This window comes from Lepisosteus oculatus, chromosome 2 (assembly GCF_040954835.1).
Source record: "Lepisosteus oculatus isolate fLepOcu1 chromosome 2, fLepOcu1.hap2, whole genome shotgun sequence".
Classification (NCBI taxonomy): domain Eukaryota; kingdom Metazoa; phylum Chordata; class Actinopteri; order Semionotiformes; family Lepisosteidae; genus Lepisosteus; species Lepisosteus oculatus.
Window position 1 is genome coordinate 4,187,693 of NC_090697.1, and position 18,906 is coordinate 4,206,598.

At 35.7% G+C, this 18,906-nt stretch overlaps 1 protein-coding gene across 1 annotated transcript; it reads right to left on the reverse strand.

Moving 5' to 3' along the window:
* Positions 1-6,208: 6,208 nt before the first annotated feature.
* LOC138225469 (trace amine-associated receptor 13c-like) lies at positions 6,209-7,280 on the reverse strand. The gene has a single exon (XM_069185677.1). It carries the CDS (start codon positions 7,262-7,264, stop codon positions 6,209-6,211), a length of 1,056 nt encoding a protein of 351 aa, XP_069041778.1. The 5' UTR covers positions 7,265-7,280.
* Positions 7,281-18,906: the final 11,626 nt, after the last annotated feature.

Below are 18,906 nucleotides of genomic sequence, written 5' to 3' on the forward strand. Positions count from 1 at the left end.
AAAAGAATCGCGTATCTAAAGAAATTAATAAGATATAATTATATTCATGTACTGCGACAGGGCTGTGTAGGGCTGTTTCACCTCTCTCTCATGTGACTATTCAAAAGCCATTTAGCAAAGAGGGGATGAGAAGAGTGACAAACTAGTATACAGTACAGTACTTCAGATCTTTTTTTCTGAACCGGGGAAAATCTGATCATGTTTCTCTATAACAATAATAAAAAACATTGCCACACCCGGACTGTTAAACCAACGCATTAGCACGTCAAAGCCCATTGAGGAGCCGGGCGCAATAATTGTTTTGTCCCTTGATTTACTGATCTGCATTAATTACAGAAATCGAGTTCCTGCTCTTTGCAGACGACCTGGTCCTGCTGTCGCCCACAGAACAGAGGCTGCAGCAGAACCTGGCACTGATGGAGCAGCACTGTCAGACTTGGGCACTGACAGTCAATCTGAACAAGACCAGAGTTATGGTTTTCAAGAAAAAAAAGCCAGACCTCCCTTAGTCTTCCTGAAATTGTCGGATTATGAGTGAATAAAAGCATCTTATTAAAAACACGTTTGTGTTTGTTTGGGAGCTATATTATGTATTTTTCATATGTAAGATATAATGATGTGTTCCCGCTTACACATCGCACGACTTTAAAAGCTAGAAAAAGAGGTTTCGATTCACATTATCTGGCGAGCCTTGTTTTGTCAAAGGACAGCACAAAAAACAGACAATACACAGGGGGGGAGGGCAAGCGAGAGAGAGAGTTTTTTACCCTCTGTCAAAAAAAACCAAATCACCCGGGGTAGAGACTCTGGGGGGATCATTGTGTGGTACAGAACAGAGCTCAGTCAATCCAAACAAGTTCATTAGTAAAGAGAGAAAAGTCAACAATTGATTTAAGGACGATCTGTCAAAGTGCAATGAAATAAAATACTGTTGTTGTTGCTGTTATTGTTGTTTTTATCCTGTAAGCATTTTGAGAAGCCACCTTTAAAGGTGATATATAAAAGTGCTGATTCTTATGGAATGTGTTCCGGCGGGGATTCAGAAAAACTGCAACGGACAGAAAAAGTCCCTTGCTTTTAACAGAGCGTTTCATAATTTCCAACTACGAAATTTATTTAAACTGTGACACTTATCATTCAACCAGAGCTCAAAATATCACAAGGATACTCTAGAGCACAGCAAAGACTGTATTAAAAGTATACTAGTGACAAACTAGTATACTTTTGATTTTTTTTTCTGAACCGGGGAAAATCTGATCATGTTTTTCTATAACAATAATAAAAAAACATTATTTTACATATCACCTTTATGTGATATCACCTTAAGGACAGCACATACAAGGGTTAATTGCACAATGGACCACGCAAAGAAATTTAAAATAGTCTTCTTTAGGTGTGAGGGCAGGAGTGGATCGCAGAAGGCATAATCAGCAAATTAGGAAAACAAAGAACAGGACAGGTGAGACGTTTATCCAGAGAGCGAGTGATCAGAAATAGGAACAGCTGTTACGCCCAGGTTTTACGCTCTCTCTCTGCTGAATGAATAAAAGCATTTTATTAAAAACGCGTTTGTCTGGGTATTTACTTTGTAATCTGTGGTTTACATCTACTGTATTGCTTTGAGATGCCACTTTTAAAGGTGATATGTAAAAGAACGTTTTTTATTATTGTTATAGAGAAAAATGATCAGATTTTCCCTGGTTCAGAAAAAAGACGATTAAAATCTGTAATCTTTCCACTTGTATGTCATTGTAAAATACAAGAAGTTTCCGCTTTGTGTAAGGATGGTATCAAAAAGTAATCCAAGTGGTGAGAAAGCTGTGCTCCTCGAAGCGCTTTACAGGATAAAAACAATAACAACAATAGTGTTAGGCTGGGCAAATGATTTTTTTATAGAAATACAAAATGAGATATAATGATGTGTTCCGGCTAAGACATTAACGAGTACAACCCTCCTCTCTGCGGGAGTGCTGGCTGTGACAAATTAAACCAGTTTCACAGGTATTTTCAAAGTAGAAGGGGGCGAGATTTCCAGCGAAAGACTCCCCCCTCCAAAACCAAGGAAGTACAGTACTTACTAGTTAAGAAAGCTAGGCTCCTCAATAAAATCGCTTTAACATGCTAATGCGTTGGTGTAACAGTCCGGGCGTGGCAAGCTTCTAATGTCAACTCAACTCGATTGGAAGACAATGAACATATTCTAGCCCTAAATGAATTAATAGCAAACATGGTTTACATAAAAATACATTTTTCCAAGAAAGTTTATACTAATACGATCTATAGTTGAAATCTGAGCCTAAATATAAAAAAAAAGCATTTTCAGAGAGCAATTACGCTGTGTTTATGTAGAAAAAGTGATTAGGTTTATGAGCAATCTAATTACTTATTCGTTTAAAACGCTATATAAAATAAAGTTTATTATTAATTTGCTAGACAGAGCAGTGAACATTATTATGATTATGATTATTATGAACATTATTATTATAAGATAAAGATAACGATCCTGATCAGTTTAGAAATCTGTGTACGCTGTAAGGTTTTTACTTCTTAAACTTTTAAAATACACGTTTCGAATAGAAAGAAATCATCATCCTGGTACAGTATGTATAGCAAACCAGCACGTCTTTTTTCTCCAATCAGAGGGGTTAGACGCTCGGTTAAAAGCAAAGAAGATTGTCTGTTATAGTGGACATAAAAACAAGAGTTCGCTGGCATTATATCCTAGAAGACACATACCGGCACCAGACTAGGAGAATGCCTGCAGCGTGAAAGAAAATGCCTGATGAACTAGGGATTGGACAGTTTCCAAATGCTTGTACAATCGATGGAAATGTTCAAATAAATTTGCAAAAGAAATAAACAAAATAATCATTTCTTTCTTTATCATATTGGCTAGTTAATGTCCTCTTTGCTAGTTAGTGGCTGTGTTTCTGCTTTGGGTAGCAACGGGTGACTGTTCTCAGGCGGAAGATGTAAACAGCTTAATTTTCGTGTTAAATAATTTTTTTTAATTAAAATTCATTCTATACAGCAATCGCATATTTGGATACCATTTCATAAAACTTTCATGCTTAAAATGTTCAGGGAGAAATGGAAGACTGGTGTGCATTTTTTCTTTAAACTGCCAAGACCAGCCATACACAGTACAGTTTACGTACATACAGTAATGTTTATGTTCCTAAATTAACATCGTTTATGACCTTCAGATACGTTATGCTCCTCTTCTTTTTATGCTCAGCTACTAAAATTTTCCTTTTTTATAAGTGGGTACACATCTACTTATGGGTAAATTTAAAAAAATCTTGTATTTATTGGTACATTATTGTAGAAATTCTTCCTCCACTACTTTGGTGTGGATTTAACTTATGGCAATGGAACTCACTGATTCAGAAGAACCTCAGTCTGCATATTATTGTTTTCCATCTAACAACGCATCTTGTCATAAAGAAATTCGATCTACAGCAGCCTATGCTGCTTAAAATGTTTAGGGAGAAATGGAATACTGGTGTGTATTTTTTATTTAAAGTACCGAGACCAGCCATATACTGTATGTTTATGTTCCAAAATTAATATCGTTTATGGCCTTCACACGCATAACAGTATGCTCCTATTCTTTTTATGCTCAGGTACTAAGATTTCCCTTCAGTGGTAAAATTCCATATGAATATTCAATGCTAAAACAGCCACAGTAAAGACATTTACTGTAAATCTTTCTATGACCGACCAACGGACCACGAGTGCCCCTGTCGGTCAACCAATCACATACCGCGGTATTTTGCGTCATCGCGTGTCACAGTGCATGACGCCGTAGCCAATTACCTCCGGTACGTGTCTGTACCACGCACTTTTAATGGCTGCATCTGTACATATGTACACGTTACTGAAGCTAAAAGTTTAGCCTTTGTAACTAATGTAACCACGTTACAGACTGTATATGCCTGGTATTGGTAGTTTAAAGAAAAAATACACACCAGTATTCCACTTTCTCCCTAAACATTTTAAGCATCAGAGTCTTACATGTGGTTATTTCGGAAACATTTGTACGTGCTCCTTCTGACCATGTTACTGTTTACTGTTACTGACCATATTAAGTTTAAGTGCCTATGGGCACTTTTCCTGTCCGTGGTCGGGGGGGGTGGACCGTCTTTCATTAGAAGGTTAGTCTGTTCTACTCTGAGAATGTAGAGGGGGTGGAAAGTGCCCACGGTCATTTAATTAGTATTAAAATTCCCACTAATTCCCTTGCGAAGTTACGGACATGGGAATATTCGTGCGTGGTCAAAAAAATGGCATAAAAACGACAAAGTGAAGGCTGTGAAAACATTCACAATGTACTTTATACACAAAGCAAGTGTTCTCACAACTCTAGGAGGTTTCGTGAAAATGCTACAGCCGTGCCAAAATCGTTTTTTTTTAATTCAAGGTGACTTTACCGCGGTTTTCATTTTCAGATTGTGAATCAAAAAAGGCATTTAATTAAACATGTGATTGTGATTTTAATCAATTACTGTATTGATTGAAACACATTCTGTACAGATACAGTACAGTCACATTCTCCTGTCGTCCAGTGGTGTAAAACGAATTAGCAGGTGATTGAGATAACAATGCACCGCCCACTGAGTGGAATGTTCTCATTTGTTCTCAAGTGTAAAAAGAGGTGATAATTCTTAATAATTCCGTGTCGCATTAACTAACCTCTTCAGTTTATTCCGCCAGACATTACATGAATATAATTATATTGCTATTAATTTGTTTAGATACGCAATTCCATATTATATTCCCTGTTAATCAAATTCTAAAAGTATGCATTTGTTAGATACAAGCAAATTCACAGAAATGGTTAAAAGACTATCACTTTTCACAAAGTATATAATCCTAATATGGTCAGAAGGACCACGTAAAAATGTTTCCCAAATAACAACATGTAAGACTTTGATGCTTATAATGTTAAGGGAGAAATGGAATACTGGTGTGTATTTTTTCTTTAAACTACTAAGACCAGCAATATACAGTACAGTTTACATACAGTAATATGTTTATGTTCCTAAATTAATATGTGAAAGGCACACCAGTATATCGGAGATTCTCAAGAATTACTTTGTATGATTGGAAAGGAATGTGTGATCGGATCAACTAAATGCTGTGGTGTTACTTTTTGTCAAGGAAAAAATAAACTCTTTTCGTTTACAAAAACGGTTACAAAGAATGTGGACCAGGGTAATACTTTGAGGTTACAGCTTGTCCAAGGTCATTCATTATTAATACTATTAGTAATATCTTCGGTAAAGACTTTGATGCATAAAATATTCCTGCATAATTAAAATATTCATGATAAATGTGGTAGGTTGTGTACTTTTGTCCAACAGAACAATCTTGCTTTTATAAAATATACCGCCTTTTTAATGTTTAATGATTAACATGCTGTAATACACTGTTTAAATTTAAAAGTCTAAAGAGTATATAACTTAAATTCTTAATTGAATAAAGATTGTCCCTCAGCAGTGATCGGGATTCGAAACCGACGTTTTCTGGTGACAGCTCAAATGCTGTACAGGAGAGGTTAACCTTTATTAGCTCCACCTGGCGGTTTTACAAGGTGATTCTGGATACTATTAACATAATCTAATTTGCATGATGCGGTATACTGCGACATGCCCACTGTGTTATACCGCAGCCTACCCCGCTTGTTTTGAATGGCTGCATCTGTACATTGTATTGTAGAAGGGACACCCAAGAAAATTTACTTTATTTTCATACTTTATTTACTACAGATTTTGTAGAAACAATTTAAGTTGCCTTCACTCTGCAAGCAAAGATTGCTGACCAGCAAATTATCTCCATACCAATCAATTTTACAACACATTGGTTACTGCAGCATGATGGGTTACTGTGGTTTAAACAGTTCTAGTAGGTACCCGCGTCAGCATGCGTAGGCTGCAAAGGAACAAGTAAAGGTTTATTCCATGCTGAAAAGAAAAGAAAGGAAACACAACATTTTGGGTGTGGAGCCTACTTCAGGTGTGAGACTAAACCTACTTTGACTCTAAATTGAGATTGCATGCTAAAAAGTGAAAGAAAGAAGAATAGTGAAATAATGAACCATTACTCCACAAATGAACAATTTGGAATGTATTTTAATCATGAATAATTGGCATTAATAAGTTTAAAGTAATATAACAAGTGTTAAATTTTATTCTGAATGTAAAATTTAATGATTTCCTGGAAACAAAGTAATAAGTGTGGTTGCTGGATCACATATCCTAAATGTTAATATTTCTTTTGCAGATTGCTGAAACCAGGGGTAAAAGAAGGCATACAAAATGGGATTCAGAGCAGAGTTAAAATTAACTAGAAAAAACAGAGAATTCATTACTATAGATGACGAAGAAAAATTTATGTTTCCGACAACCAGGCTGAAAAGATAATATGGTATCCAACACAGAAGGTATACACCCATTATAATTCCTAAAGTTTTGGCTGCTTTTCTTTCCGATCTTTTAGAAATTTTACTATTGCTTCCATCTCTACAATAATGTTGTCCAGTAACTGAACTGATCACTTGTGCGTGCCTTTTGGCAACAATAAATATTTTTATATACAAAACTATCATAACAGAGCAAGGTAAAATAAAACTGATCAACATGTCAATTATGACCCAAGGTACACTCATTTCAAATAAACAATCTCCAAGACAGGTATTTAGGTTTTCAGACCTTTTAAAATTCATACCAAACACTATAGCCACATAAAATATAGAGAAGGACCAACTGAATATTATAGATATGCACACGATACTAACTGTTATTTTACTAGAATACCGTAATGGGTGACACACGGCAAAATATCGATCAATACTTATAAATACAACATTGCTAAGAGAAACAACTGTAAGAATGCAAAGAACTGAGTAAAAAATAATACAAAACGTTCTCCCAAAATACCAACAAGTTTCTATATATCTAACCATTACGAATGGCATCACAAAAAGCCCGATTAGAAAGTCTGCCACAGCCAGAGAGAGCAGGAGGAGGTTAGTTGGTGTGTGGAGCTGCTTGAAGTGAGAGATAGAAATAATCACCATCAGGTTTCCAAACACTGTCAGCATCACCACTGATATAAAGAAAACATACAGGATTACATAAACAACTGTTGATCGGGTTTCTTTTGGGCAAGATGTATTGTCAGATGAAAAACAATACTGTACTATTTGACGTTCTCCTATTTCATTTAATTCCATTACCAGAGAATAAATGAAAATGTCCATTCAAAAAATGCCAGCAAGGAATTCAGCATCCTTCCTTCTCTTCTGCCACAAAATAGTCTTACTGGTCTTTGCTGCTGCTCAGTTTATAAACAATTTCTAGTAGCTCCTCCTGCTTATGCTGTGTGAGTCTGTTTATGTGTGGGGAGGAGTTGCTGATGCTTGGAAGAGCCTAGAGATCTAAATAGAGCAACACTGTCCTGCTATTAGATATTATGTTGAGGTTAGTGACTACTGTATATACCCATTACTAAAACTTCAATGTTAAAATTACCTGAATTTGAAAAAAATAATAATTTGAAAGTGCATAAATTGGTTACTGTTACTTTACCTTCAAAACTCTATTACAATAAAAAACTAAAAACCAATGAATGTGTACTATAAATGTTACATAGAAAATACCACTTGTACACAGTACAATGCATTTGCTTTTAATTAGGGATTCACAAAGTTGATACTTCACAATTTTTGTTTATTACTCAGCTAACAGGGTAAAAAGTTGTTTTAAATTAAATTAATCAATACATTAAATTAATAATACTAAATTAATACATTTAGTTTTGATATAGTTGACTTAAGGGAAGAGAGTCATACTATGCAATTGAAATTTTCAGCACCCCTCAATAAAATAAGGCAGAAGGTTTGGCAGAGGTGTGTTGGAATGATGCTGGAAGAAATGTCTGATAATCTGTATTTGTATGCGTCTAAGTAATGATTGCTTGCTCATTATTTAAGCAATGAGTCAGTATATTGCCCTTTTCCAAATCATTGTGTCAAATACCAGTAGGGCTTATTTGGACCTTGTGTGGGGCTTTAGTGAAAGGTCGAGAGAGAGAGAGAGTTACCGAAGTCCGAATCGTAAGGCAGTATTGTGGTCAAGAAGGAGGACAGAGGTCCGTAATCCAAAGAGCAGAGTTCGAAAGCCAAATTTGATCCGTGAGGCAGGTCCATAGTTGGCGGGGGGGCATAATCCGTTAACCAAGAGTCGGGAGGGATTTCTAAGTCCAATTCATAAGGCAGGTCCGTAGTCGGTGAGAAGGCAGAATCCGTCATCCAAGAGGTAGCGAGACAAACAGGCGGTGAAAGGTGAACTCAGAACTCAATAGTGAGCATGGAGAGGTGAGGTAAAAAGGTTTAAGTAAAACAAAAGGGGAAAAGTGGTTGGATAATAGGTTAATTGCAGTGAAGAGAGCGTGTTGGAATGTGGGGTGAGAGCCAGAAGTCAGAGGTCAGAGGTCAGAAGCCAGGAGAGAGGACAGATGACATTGGTAGTGGACACCTACAGATGCAGCCATTCAAAATGCATAGTAAAACCCGCTATCATGCAAAATTATCTGCATTTTAGTGTGTTATACCACAGTACGTGACTGGTTGGCCACAATTAGCAACAGGAGGCACTCGTGGTGCATTGGTTGTTAGTGAAACAATTGCTTCTTTTAATCTCTTTACTGTGCATGTTTATATCTGCTTAATATTGAATATTTATACAGTATGGACGTTTACAACTAAAGGGAAATTTTAGTAGCTGAACATAAAAAAAGAGAAGGATAACGCGTCTGAACATCATAAACGATATTAATTTAGGAACATAAACATTTTATGTAAGCTGTATATGGCTGGTATTGGTAGTTTAAATAAAAAATACACAACAGTATTCCACTTTCTTCCTTAACATTTTTAAGCATCAAAGTCTTTCTTTCAGTTACAGACTGTAGTTATTTTGGAAAAGTTTTTATCTGCTCCTTCTGACTATATTAAGTTTATATACTTCATATAAAGTTATAATGTTTTAAACTTTTCTATGAATACTTGTGCTTGTTATCACAGTAAAAAATGCATAGTTTTTTTAATTTGATTAATATTAATAGGGAATATAAGATGGAATCACGTGTCTAAAGAAATTAATAACAATATAATGATATTCATATACAGTAGCTCAAATTATTACAGTAGTACACATTACAGCAGTACACTTTCTTTGTAAACATCAGCATCAATCAATTGCACCTGCGATTACTTGGAAACGTTTTGCCTGCCCTTTTAAGCTACAGCTTAAGCTTTTAAGTGGTATGTTATTCATGGTATGTTATTCATCCTGTAAAGCGCTTTGATAAGCCACCTTTAAAGGCGCTATATAAAATAAAGTTTATTTAAATTATTATTATTATTATGTTGGTGTAATGGGTTAGATGTGTGACTTGCATGCTGAAGGTCAGGGGTTTGAACCCAGCTCTCACCATGAATTCTCCTTTAACAAATAAACATTTTATATTTGTTTATTTGTTAAAGGAGAACTCATGGCGAGTTCATTTTTATTTTGTAAAACTAAAATAGTAAATATTATCGACACTATATTGAAGTTTTTGGTATTTCTAAATTTCACAATATGTTCAAAGTTAAGTGATGTATTAATAACAATTAACAATTTCAAACTGCTTGTATTTTAAAATGGGATTTTGTTTGGGGTAATTTGTCACAAACTTCAATTTACTAAACACAGATTTTTTAGACAGGGTGTTCCAGACCTCTGTTTAATTACTGTGGTAAAGTTAGTTTCAAGTTCCAAAATGATTTTAGCACACAAGTAGCATTTTCACAAAACGAGTTACGAAAACACTTGCTTTGTGTATACAGTATATTGTTCATTGCGAATGTTGTCACACCCTTCACTTTGTTGTTTTTACACAATTTTTTGACCACACACAAATATTCTTATGTCCATATCTTTACAAGGGAAAACACATAAAGCTTTTAAACCAAAACGTATTTTAAAGACTGCGACTTGTGAAACTTTTCACAACCTCTACATAAAACTATCAGTGAGCTAATTCTCTTTTTGTAAACCTCAGGTTTTTCATCGATGCATAATTAGGTACTAACTGGAAAACTGCGGGACCGCTGTGTACATACGTTCACAATGCGAGAAATACTGCTCAATACAGGTTCGTGCGAACAACCTGTATATGACCATAGCAACGCAGAACAGCACCAAAACAAACTCAAAGTAGTCTCCAGTTATCTAGCCTGTAAGCAGGAGATAAAGCTTTGCTCTATTTCTGAAACCCTTTCTTTATGTCCTGTTTTAATTCAGGTAAGGGTCAACTATATACACAATACTGCTGACAGCAGGAAAATTTATTTTCTTTTCTCAACAGCTTTTTAAAAAACAGCACCCATGATGTTCAAACCGATTTTATTACACAGAAGACTGACACAGCTTTGTGAATCTCTTTTTCTCATGCTTTTATTTAATGTGGCACTATGCACTGGGATAGGGGGATGCTGTTCACGAGCCAATAGCATTTAAACCACAGTACCCACAATGCTGCAACTACGTGTTTTACACTATAGGCAGGTCCTTTGACCTTTTCCAGCTTTGCTTTGGGATATGAAACTTTTCTTTATTTATTTTTTTTAGATAGCACTTCAGGTAATGCACTGGAATAGGGGGGTACAGTTCACAAGTCAATAGCTTTTCAAGCACAACATTTACAATGCTGTAACCAAGTGTTTTGCACACCTGGCAGGCCCCCTCACCTTTTACAACCTTGCTTTGGGTTATGAACCTTTTCTTTATTTTGGGGGGATTTTTTCAATACGGCACCATTAGACAGACAGTACATGGGGATGGGGGGTGCTGTTCATGAATCAATAGCTTTTTAAGTACAATATTCACAATGCTGAAACTAAGTGCTTTACACACTAAGCAGGCCCTCTTTCAGAGTTATGCTTTTGAATGTGAATCTCCTTCGTAAGGTTTTATTATTTCTGGAAGATAGCACCATTGGACAGGCAATACAGTAGGATAAGGGGTAGCTGTTCATGACTAAATAGCTTTTAAACCACAACACTCACAAAGCTGCAACCAACTGTTTTACATTTAAGACAGGCCCCCTGATCTTTCACAACCTTGTGTTGGTTTGTGAATCTTTTCTGCAATGTTTTATAATTTTTGGAATATAGCACCATTAGACAGGCAATACACTGGGAAGTGGGGTGCTCTTCACGAGTCAATAGATTTCTAACCACAACACACATGATGCTGTAGCCAAGTGTTTTACACACTAGCAATATTAAACTAGCATTTTTTGTGTATAGAACTGTTTTGTTCGCAAAAAAAGGGAAAATTGTCATGTTGTGGAAGTTTGTGTGTTTTCTTTTATTTGTAGGAGAGAGAGGTTAAAGAGAAAAAAGTTTTGGTGCAATAAAATGCAATATTTCATTAATTTCATTTGTTGTTTTTTTATTTATACATAATAAAAATGTTATCACAGATAACCTTTTAACAGAGTCACAGGGAAAGTGTATTGTCACAGAGAAAGGAGACTCAGGGACTTCTTCTAAATTCTCTCTATTCATTGAAGGTTTCATTTCACACCTCCCTACACCTATTCTGACTTCAAACCTCTTGATTGGCCTCTCTGTCCCCTGCACCCGCCTCTCGCTCCTCCTCCCTCTCTCTCTCTCTCTCTCCATTTCCCGCTTTACTTACTACCCTGTCTTTCTCACAACTAAAGAAGGCTCCACGGTAGAAACTTTTTTCGGCATACTTGTTAACGTTATGATTACTTTGACTATAGGATCTGAACCCCCTACATCTGAGCAAACACCCCCATTTGCTTTGAAGCTAGAAATGTAGAATCTGCAAGTATTACACACATTATATAAAGAAAAACTTTCTTGTCTCCTATAGCTGTAATATACACATACACTATTTGATATTTTTATTATTACAGCAGAATAAATATTCAAACATTATTAATAATAAAAGAATATCATGAATGTACATTGTGACAGTGGAACACACCTCCCACTGCACTCCCTACTCCGCGGCGCATGGGAATGCGCAGCTACCACACCTGAGGCTAATCAAGGCTGCGCTTTAAGATCCCCAAGGCCCCGCAGATGGCATTCAGTTTAGGACCAAATGTGTTCCCCTCATCGGCAACACAAACAATTACTCCTAGCTAAGAGTTCGTGGAAGGTGTTCAAAGCTTGGAACTGGAGAATTTCTTCTCTTTCATATTTGATCCTCTCTTATACCAGAAAACGATCGCCTTTCCAGATGAATACACACTGACACACCGCTCACTCCCTGACCCAGCATAAGAAGCACTCTGCCAGTGTTCAGGAAGTACCTTTTTGAACCTGACACTATTACAACATTATGGCATGAACAATCTCAGTGGTTGAAGTAAAAACAGTTCTATCAGTCAGAATAACAATCTTCAGGTTTTTTACAGAGAGAGTAAGGGAATTTAAAGATGCCCTTAAACAGAAATCACATTTGAGGTTTCTTAATCCATATTTGCTTTTAAATACTAACCATTAAAGCCACTAGCTATACTGTTTTTTCTAATTATAATCTAAAATAAGAAAGTTGCATTAAAAAGACAATGATTCAGGTGTGTAGCTGTGTCAGCATGCGTAGTCTGCAAAGGAACAATTAATAGGTTTATTCCATGCTGAAAAGAGAAGAGGGAAAACACAACGTTTCGGCTGTGAAACCTTCTTCAGGTGTGTCTTTATTAAAAAGATAATAAGCTACAAACCTTTGGGATTCGTGACACAGTGTCTTCACATCTCCCTCCTCCCCTTCTCCACCATTTGAGAATCCCCTTGTAGTTTGAGAAATGCAAAAGTGGAGGAGGGTGCAATCTTTGAAGGAATTCACAGGGACCCCATTTTTTTAAAAAATATTTTATTTTTTCTTCATGTTGTATTTCACTTTCATAGGCTATTGGCTTTTGTAGGCTATGTGCTGTGTGCTTTATTGTGCATATGGGTGTGTTCGTTCATTCACCCGGAGTGCCCTACGGTGCATCGGTTCGTCTTTGATTGGATTCGATTTTTGAAGTGTACCAAGTTGTGTGCTGATTCCTCATGCCCCTAATTTAAGAGGAACAAGCCTCAGAAATGGGATGTTCAGAGACTGCTATCAGAACACCACAAAACCATTTAAGCAATACCTGTAGTAGCCTATTAATAACACTTAAACTGACTTTGGTGCTGTTGCGCTTCGACAGCAACATGTGAAAACTCTTTCTGCACGCTCAAAACTGTTTTCCGACCACCACTCTTAAAAGTTCAGCTCAGACAACATGCATTGCTTTCAGCTTTACTGATGGTAACTAAGATGTTTTTTTTCTCACTGAACATGAGCCTCTACTGTTACTTGTATTCATCACTGGTCAAAATGACCATGTTGTCTTGACTAGTTTTATCAGCTAGGCTTCCAGCCATGGTCCTGATGGTCACTCCTGCCGTGGAGGTGTAAAACACCTCTTTGCATTTTAGAAGATTTTGTGCGATTTGCGTTATTTAACTGCATTCTTTGTAATGGTGCTTGTGTTTTCGAGGGGACAGTGGTTGAGTCTGTTGTTTTGGGAATAACGTAGAAATGCGCTTAGTGTTTGTTGAGAATACCATCTGCGGTGGTGTTAAAAGGATTTTTGAAGCAGACGAAATTCGTATGTTGGCCAGAATGCAGGAAGACTTCACTTATAGTACCCTATATATTGTGCTATTTAGAAATATTTGGTGGATACTATATTTCATCCATTTAAAAAAATGTAAACATATAAATATTAGTTCTCCCCCTGTGAAAACTGGATGCCGCCCTTGTTGGTCACTGTCTGGCGATGGGTCTGACCTAATAACCACAGTTTTATAAAGGAATACAGTCGCAATAATTTGTTATGTTCTCAGGTAAAGCCTCATTACTAAACTAATATGTCAGTGTTGCAAGGTGGGCCATCATGGTAACCAGCCACACCTGCATTCTCAACGGTTCCCTTTCACCAGAGTGGCAGATGTAACAATATGACTTTCTGCCTTCTGAGACAATAGAAGGGTTGTGAGCTTGTGATTATGTGAGATGATTATGACCTGATTATGAACTGTGAAAGTTTCATTTATAAAATTTAATATATCGTACCAATACCAATGCTTACTAATGCACATGAACTGCAATACAAGTTTAAAAATATTTTCCAGAGAATATGTGATTGCTGTTTCTGATGTGCAGGGTTTCTCTAGGCTCCTCACAGAACCCTAGAGCATATCCTGCAAACCAATGAAAAATCATTTAGACAGCAGGAGGGGCTACTTACCCACAAATATAAAAAAGGAGCATAAACAAACATCTCATTTACTTTTTGACTGCAAGACAAACATACAGAAATGTGATACTTATAATTTTATTACACTGTTTTATTAGTGGGTACACATCTACTTATGGGTAAAGTTAAAAAATCTTTTCTTTATTGGTACATTATTGTAGAAATTCTTCCTCTACTAATTTGGTGTGGATTTAACTTATGCCAATGGAACTCACTGATTCAGAAGAACCTCAGTCTGCATATTATTGTTTTCCATCTAACAACGCATCTTGTCATTAAGAAATTCGATCTACAGCAGCCTATGCTGCTCTTTACACATTGATGGCTGTGGCTGTTGGACTAACAGTGTGTGGGAACCTGTTGGTGATCAACTCCATCTCTCACTTCAAGCAGCTCCACACACCTTCAAACCTGATCCTGCTGTCCCTGGCTGTGGCTGGCTTTCTAGTAGGAGTGACTGTGCTGCCTGTAACTGCGACAACCTTCATAGAAACCTATTACCTAGAAACCTTAATAGAAACCAAGGATTAATTGTCCTCAGTTGGTTTTTAGCAGTTTCATACATGTTGGCTTTTAATTACATAAATAAAATTTCTTTTAGTACTGGTTTCTTCAATTCCTGTCTTGGAGAGTGTTTAATTGTATTCAGTGAATCCTGGGGAATAATTGACATAATCATTTCTTTAGATTTTCCTTGCTGTACTATGACAACACTATACATAAAAATATTAATAGTTGCAAAAAGGCATTACAAAGGAAAATATAGAAAACAATTATAATATGTCAAAAGCATCAGAGAGGAAAGCCGGAAAAACATTAGGAATTGTGATTTTTGCTTTTTTTCTTTGCTGGCTACCATATTATATCTGGACACTCATTGAAGGAAATATGTCTATGACGACATTTACTTTTTTTCCTGTTGTGATAGTTTATCTTAACTTCTGCATCAATCCAATCATTTATGCCTTGTTTTATCCTTGGTTTCAAAAGTCTTATATTAACATTAAAATTATGTTATAGGGAATCCTCTTTTATAAATCTCTTTTAAGGGGACCATTTTATGTGATATTACCCACAATTACCTACAGGTCACTGTGTTGTACCGCCGTAGTTGATTGGCTGGCCAAAATGACTGACAGGGGCACTTGTGGTGCATTGGTTGTTAGTGAAAAGATTTAATCATTTAATCTCTTTTCTGTGCATGTTTTAATCCGCTGAGTATTGAATATTTATATGGAATTTTACAACTTAAGGGAAATTTTAGTAGCTGAGCATAAAAACAAGAGGAGCATAACGTGTCTGAAGATCATAAACGATATTAATTTAGGAACATTAACATATTTTGTAAACTGTATATGGCTGGTATTAGTAGTCTAAAGAAAAAATACACACCAATACTCAGTTTTCCACTTTCTTCCTAAATATTTTAAGCATCAAAGTCATACATATGGTTATTTTGGAAACGTTTTTCCGTGCTCCTTCTGACTATATTAAGTTTATATACTTTGTAAAAAGCTATAACGTTTTATCATTTTCTGCGAATACACTTGTTATCGCAGTAAACAAAAGCATACTTTTAGAATTTGATTAATAGGGAAAATAATATGGAATTGCATATCTAAAGGAATTAATAATAATATAATTGTATTTATATACTGTAGCTCAAATTATCATAGTAGTACACTCTCTTTGGAAATGTCTGCTTCAGTTTCAGTCCTTCCCATGTTATTACATCTGTGGTATAATGGGTAAAGTTTGTGCTTTCTGTGCTGTAAGTTGGATGTTCAGTCCCCCCTGTCGCCACGATTTTTCTTTTAACAAATAAAACTTTCTTTGAAAAACAAAAATAGCAATTATTATGGACACTATATTGATATTTTTCGAATTTGATTAATCCGGAAAGAAATTAATAACAAGATAATTATATTCATATACTGTAGCCCAAATCCTGCTAAACTAAAAATTAGACACAAGAAGAGTATTATTGGACAATGTTGTGAGGCTCTGGTGAAATTTCCCTGTAAACTGAAGAGTTATAAAGGAGACACGTAGTGTATTGAATCTTTTTACACTTGTAAAAAAGAATATTCCAATGTTAATGTGACACAGAAGATATTATTAATAATAGGCTGTTCAACCGGTTTAATTCAAAACACTTTATTTTGCACAAAGCCGTATTGAACAGTATTTCTCTTGTTGTGAACGTGTGTACACAGCAGTCCCACAGTGTTCCAGTTACTGCGTAATTACACATCGATGAAAAACCTGAGGTTTACAAAAAGAGAATTATCTCACTGGTTTTTTGCAGAGGCTGTCAAAATTGTCACAAGTCAAGGTCTTTAAAATGTGTTGAAGGCTTTATGTGTTTCCCTTGGAAAAATATGGACATACGATTATTTGTGTGTGGTCAAAAAAATGGCATAAAAACAACATAGTGAAATCTATAAAAACATTCACAATGAACTTTGTACACAAAGCAAGTGTTCTTGTAACTCTAGGAGGTTTCATGAAAACGCTACAGGCATGCCAAAATTGCTTTCAAACTTCAAGTTATCTTTACCGCGGTTGAAAGGTTCGCCAATCTACTCGTACATGAGAATATAATATAAGGCAAAAGGCAAAACCTCTAATTTTCCAGGGAAATACATTTCCCTGAAAAATATCCAAATAAGGTTATATTGCAAAGGGGCAATATTTAAGGTAGTCTCAATCCAGTTAAACATACTTTGTAGGTCATCCTACTGTAAATCACCTGTTATTTAAGAAACAGGAACAGTTGATAAGTTGTTTAAACAACTTATCAATAAAGCGGATAATGTTTTAATGAACAGGTTGGTGTTCACAGCTAACAATAACATGACACAAGTGAACCAATTGCACCATTATGGGAAAACAGGTAATACCAAAGAAAAAAAACACACAAGGAAGGAATAGAGTAACAAATGAGCACAAGTACATAAATATGCAATTCAGTGACATTTAAAGTTATAACACATTATTTTGAGGTACTTGTAAATGTTCTAGCTGCATTAAAAGACCAATGTTGTACCATATTTATGCAGTGCCAATAAGTTAGGTGACCATCTCCTGACCCTCTTCCTCAATTAAATCTGGCACATTCCCTGTACTAATGGTGATGCAAAAATTTGAAAGTTTTCTGTGTGCTGGGATAAACTGTGATAGATATATATAATTAATAAAAATGCCAAAATATTATAAGAGAGAGTTTATTTAAGATATTATATATATAACTAATCGAAGATCCAAATTTCTGCAACTAATAGCACTGGACTGCACATTTCTCACTGTTCCACTCCTCTTCACCCTTATTACTGCAGGAAAAACAAATTACCTATATATTGTACCAATGTAAACTGATGCAAATTGTTTCGTGAAAATGAAAATCAAGACTTTTGTAAATTTATTTACCCCCCTTAGAGGGTCCCATTCAAGGCCGGAATACAGAGAGTAGTGGATTGCAGGGAACCAGTGCGATGCCCAAGTCCTGGGCTGTCTGCAGATCCAAGACATTCCCTGCTGCACTGGAGTCAATGAAGGCTTTGAAGGATTGGTTCATAGTTTCCCACCTCAGTGTAGCCAAGAGCATTAGTCGTAATTTGGTCATAAGACATATCTCACCTTTGTTTCTTTATGGTTTAAAAGGTCCATTCTTGTGTTTTGTACTACCTTAGTTATACTAGTTCTCTTAAAACAGTTATGCATCTAACACATTAGAAATATTAAAAAGCCAATTTACTGAATGAGACAAGTCATTAAATTGGAATTATAAGAAACAAATACCAAGTTACAAGAAAATAAAGGGGCAATCCTGGCACTCTTGCAATTACTCAGAATTGTATAAAAAAAGTTACAGGAGCCATATGTCTGCCTTTTGCTATTGAAATGTAGGTAGATTTGACAGAGTCAACTTCAGATGGAAGCTAATTAAAAAATGAACAGGTTACACATAGTTATACTGAACAATGTAAACTGTGAGCAGTAGATTTCTTCATAATTCTGTCATCAGTCTTCTTACACAAAATGATAAAGAAGTAAATGGACATACATGTAACTACATGTAAGCATTTTAAAAATCAAGGTGTAGAAAGAAACATTATTGCAATAAAGCAGATATACTCTACAGACATACAATAGACTGTTTACAATTCTTGCCATTTTTCTTATATATTCCATTTGTGAATAGTGATTAAAAATGAAAAATCTATCAATGTAAAACTTGCTGCAGTTTGAATTGGATGTAAAATTTATCGGGTTTCAGAAAGCAAGTCACTCAGACAGGACACTGAATCACATGTCCTTAATGATAATATTTATTTCACTGACTTCTGAACCTAGGTGTAAAACAAGGCATGAATAACTGTATTCAAGGCAGTGTCAAATTATGATAGAATAATCAAAGAATAAATTACTTTAAGAAACTAATGCTTATTACAACAATATTAGCAATATTCTGTAATATGGCATCCAACAGAGAAAGTATAGGGACATTACAATTCTTAAAGT

Excerpts from the sequence above, each read along its gene's own strand:
- LOC138225469 (XM_069185677.1), bottom strand. The coding sequence starts at position 7,264 with ATGGACATTTTCATTTATTCTCTGGTAATGGAATTAAATGAAATAGGA.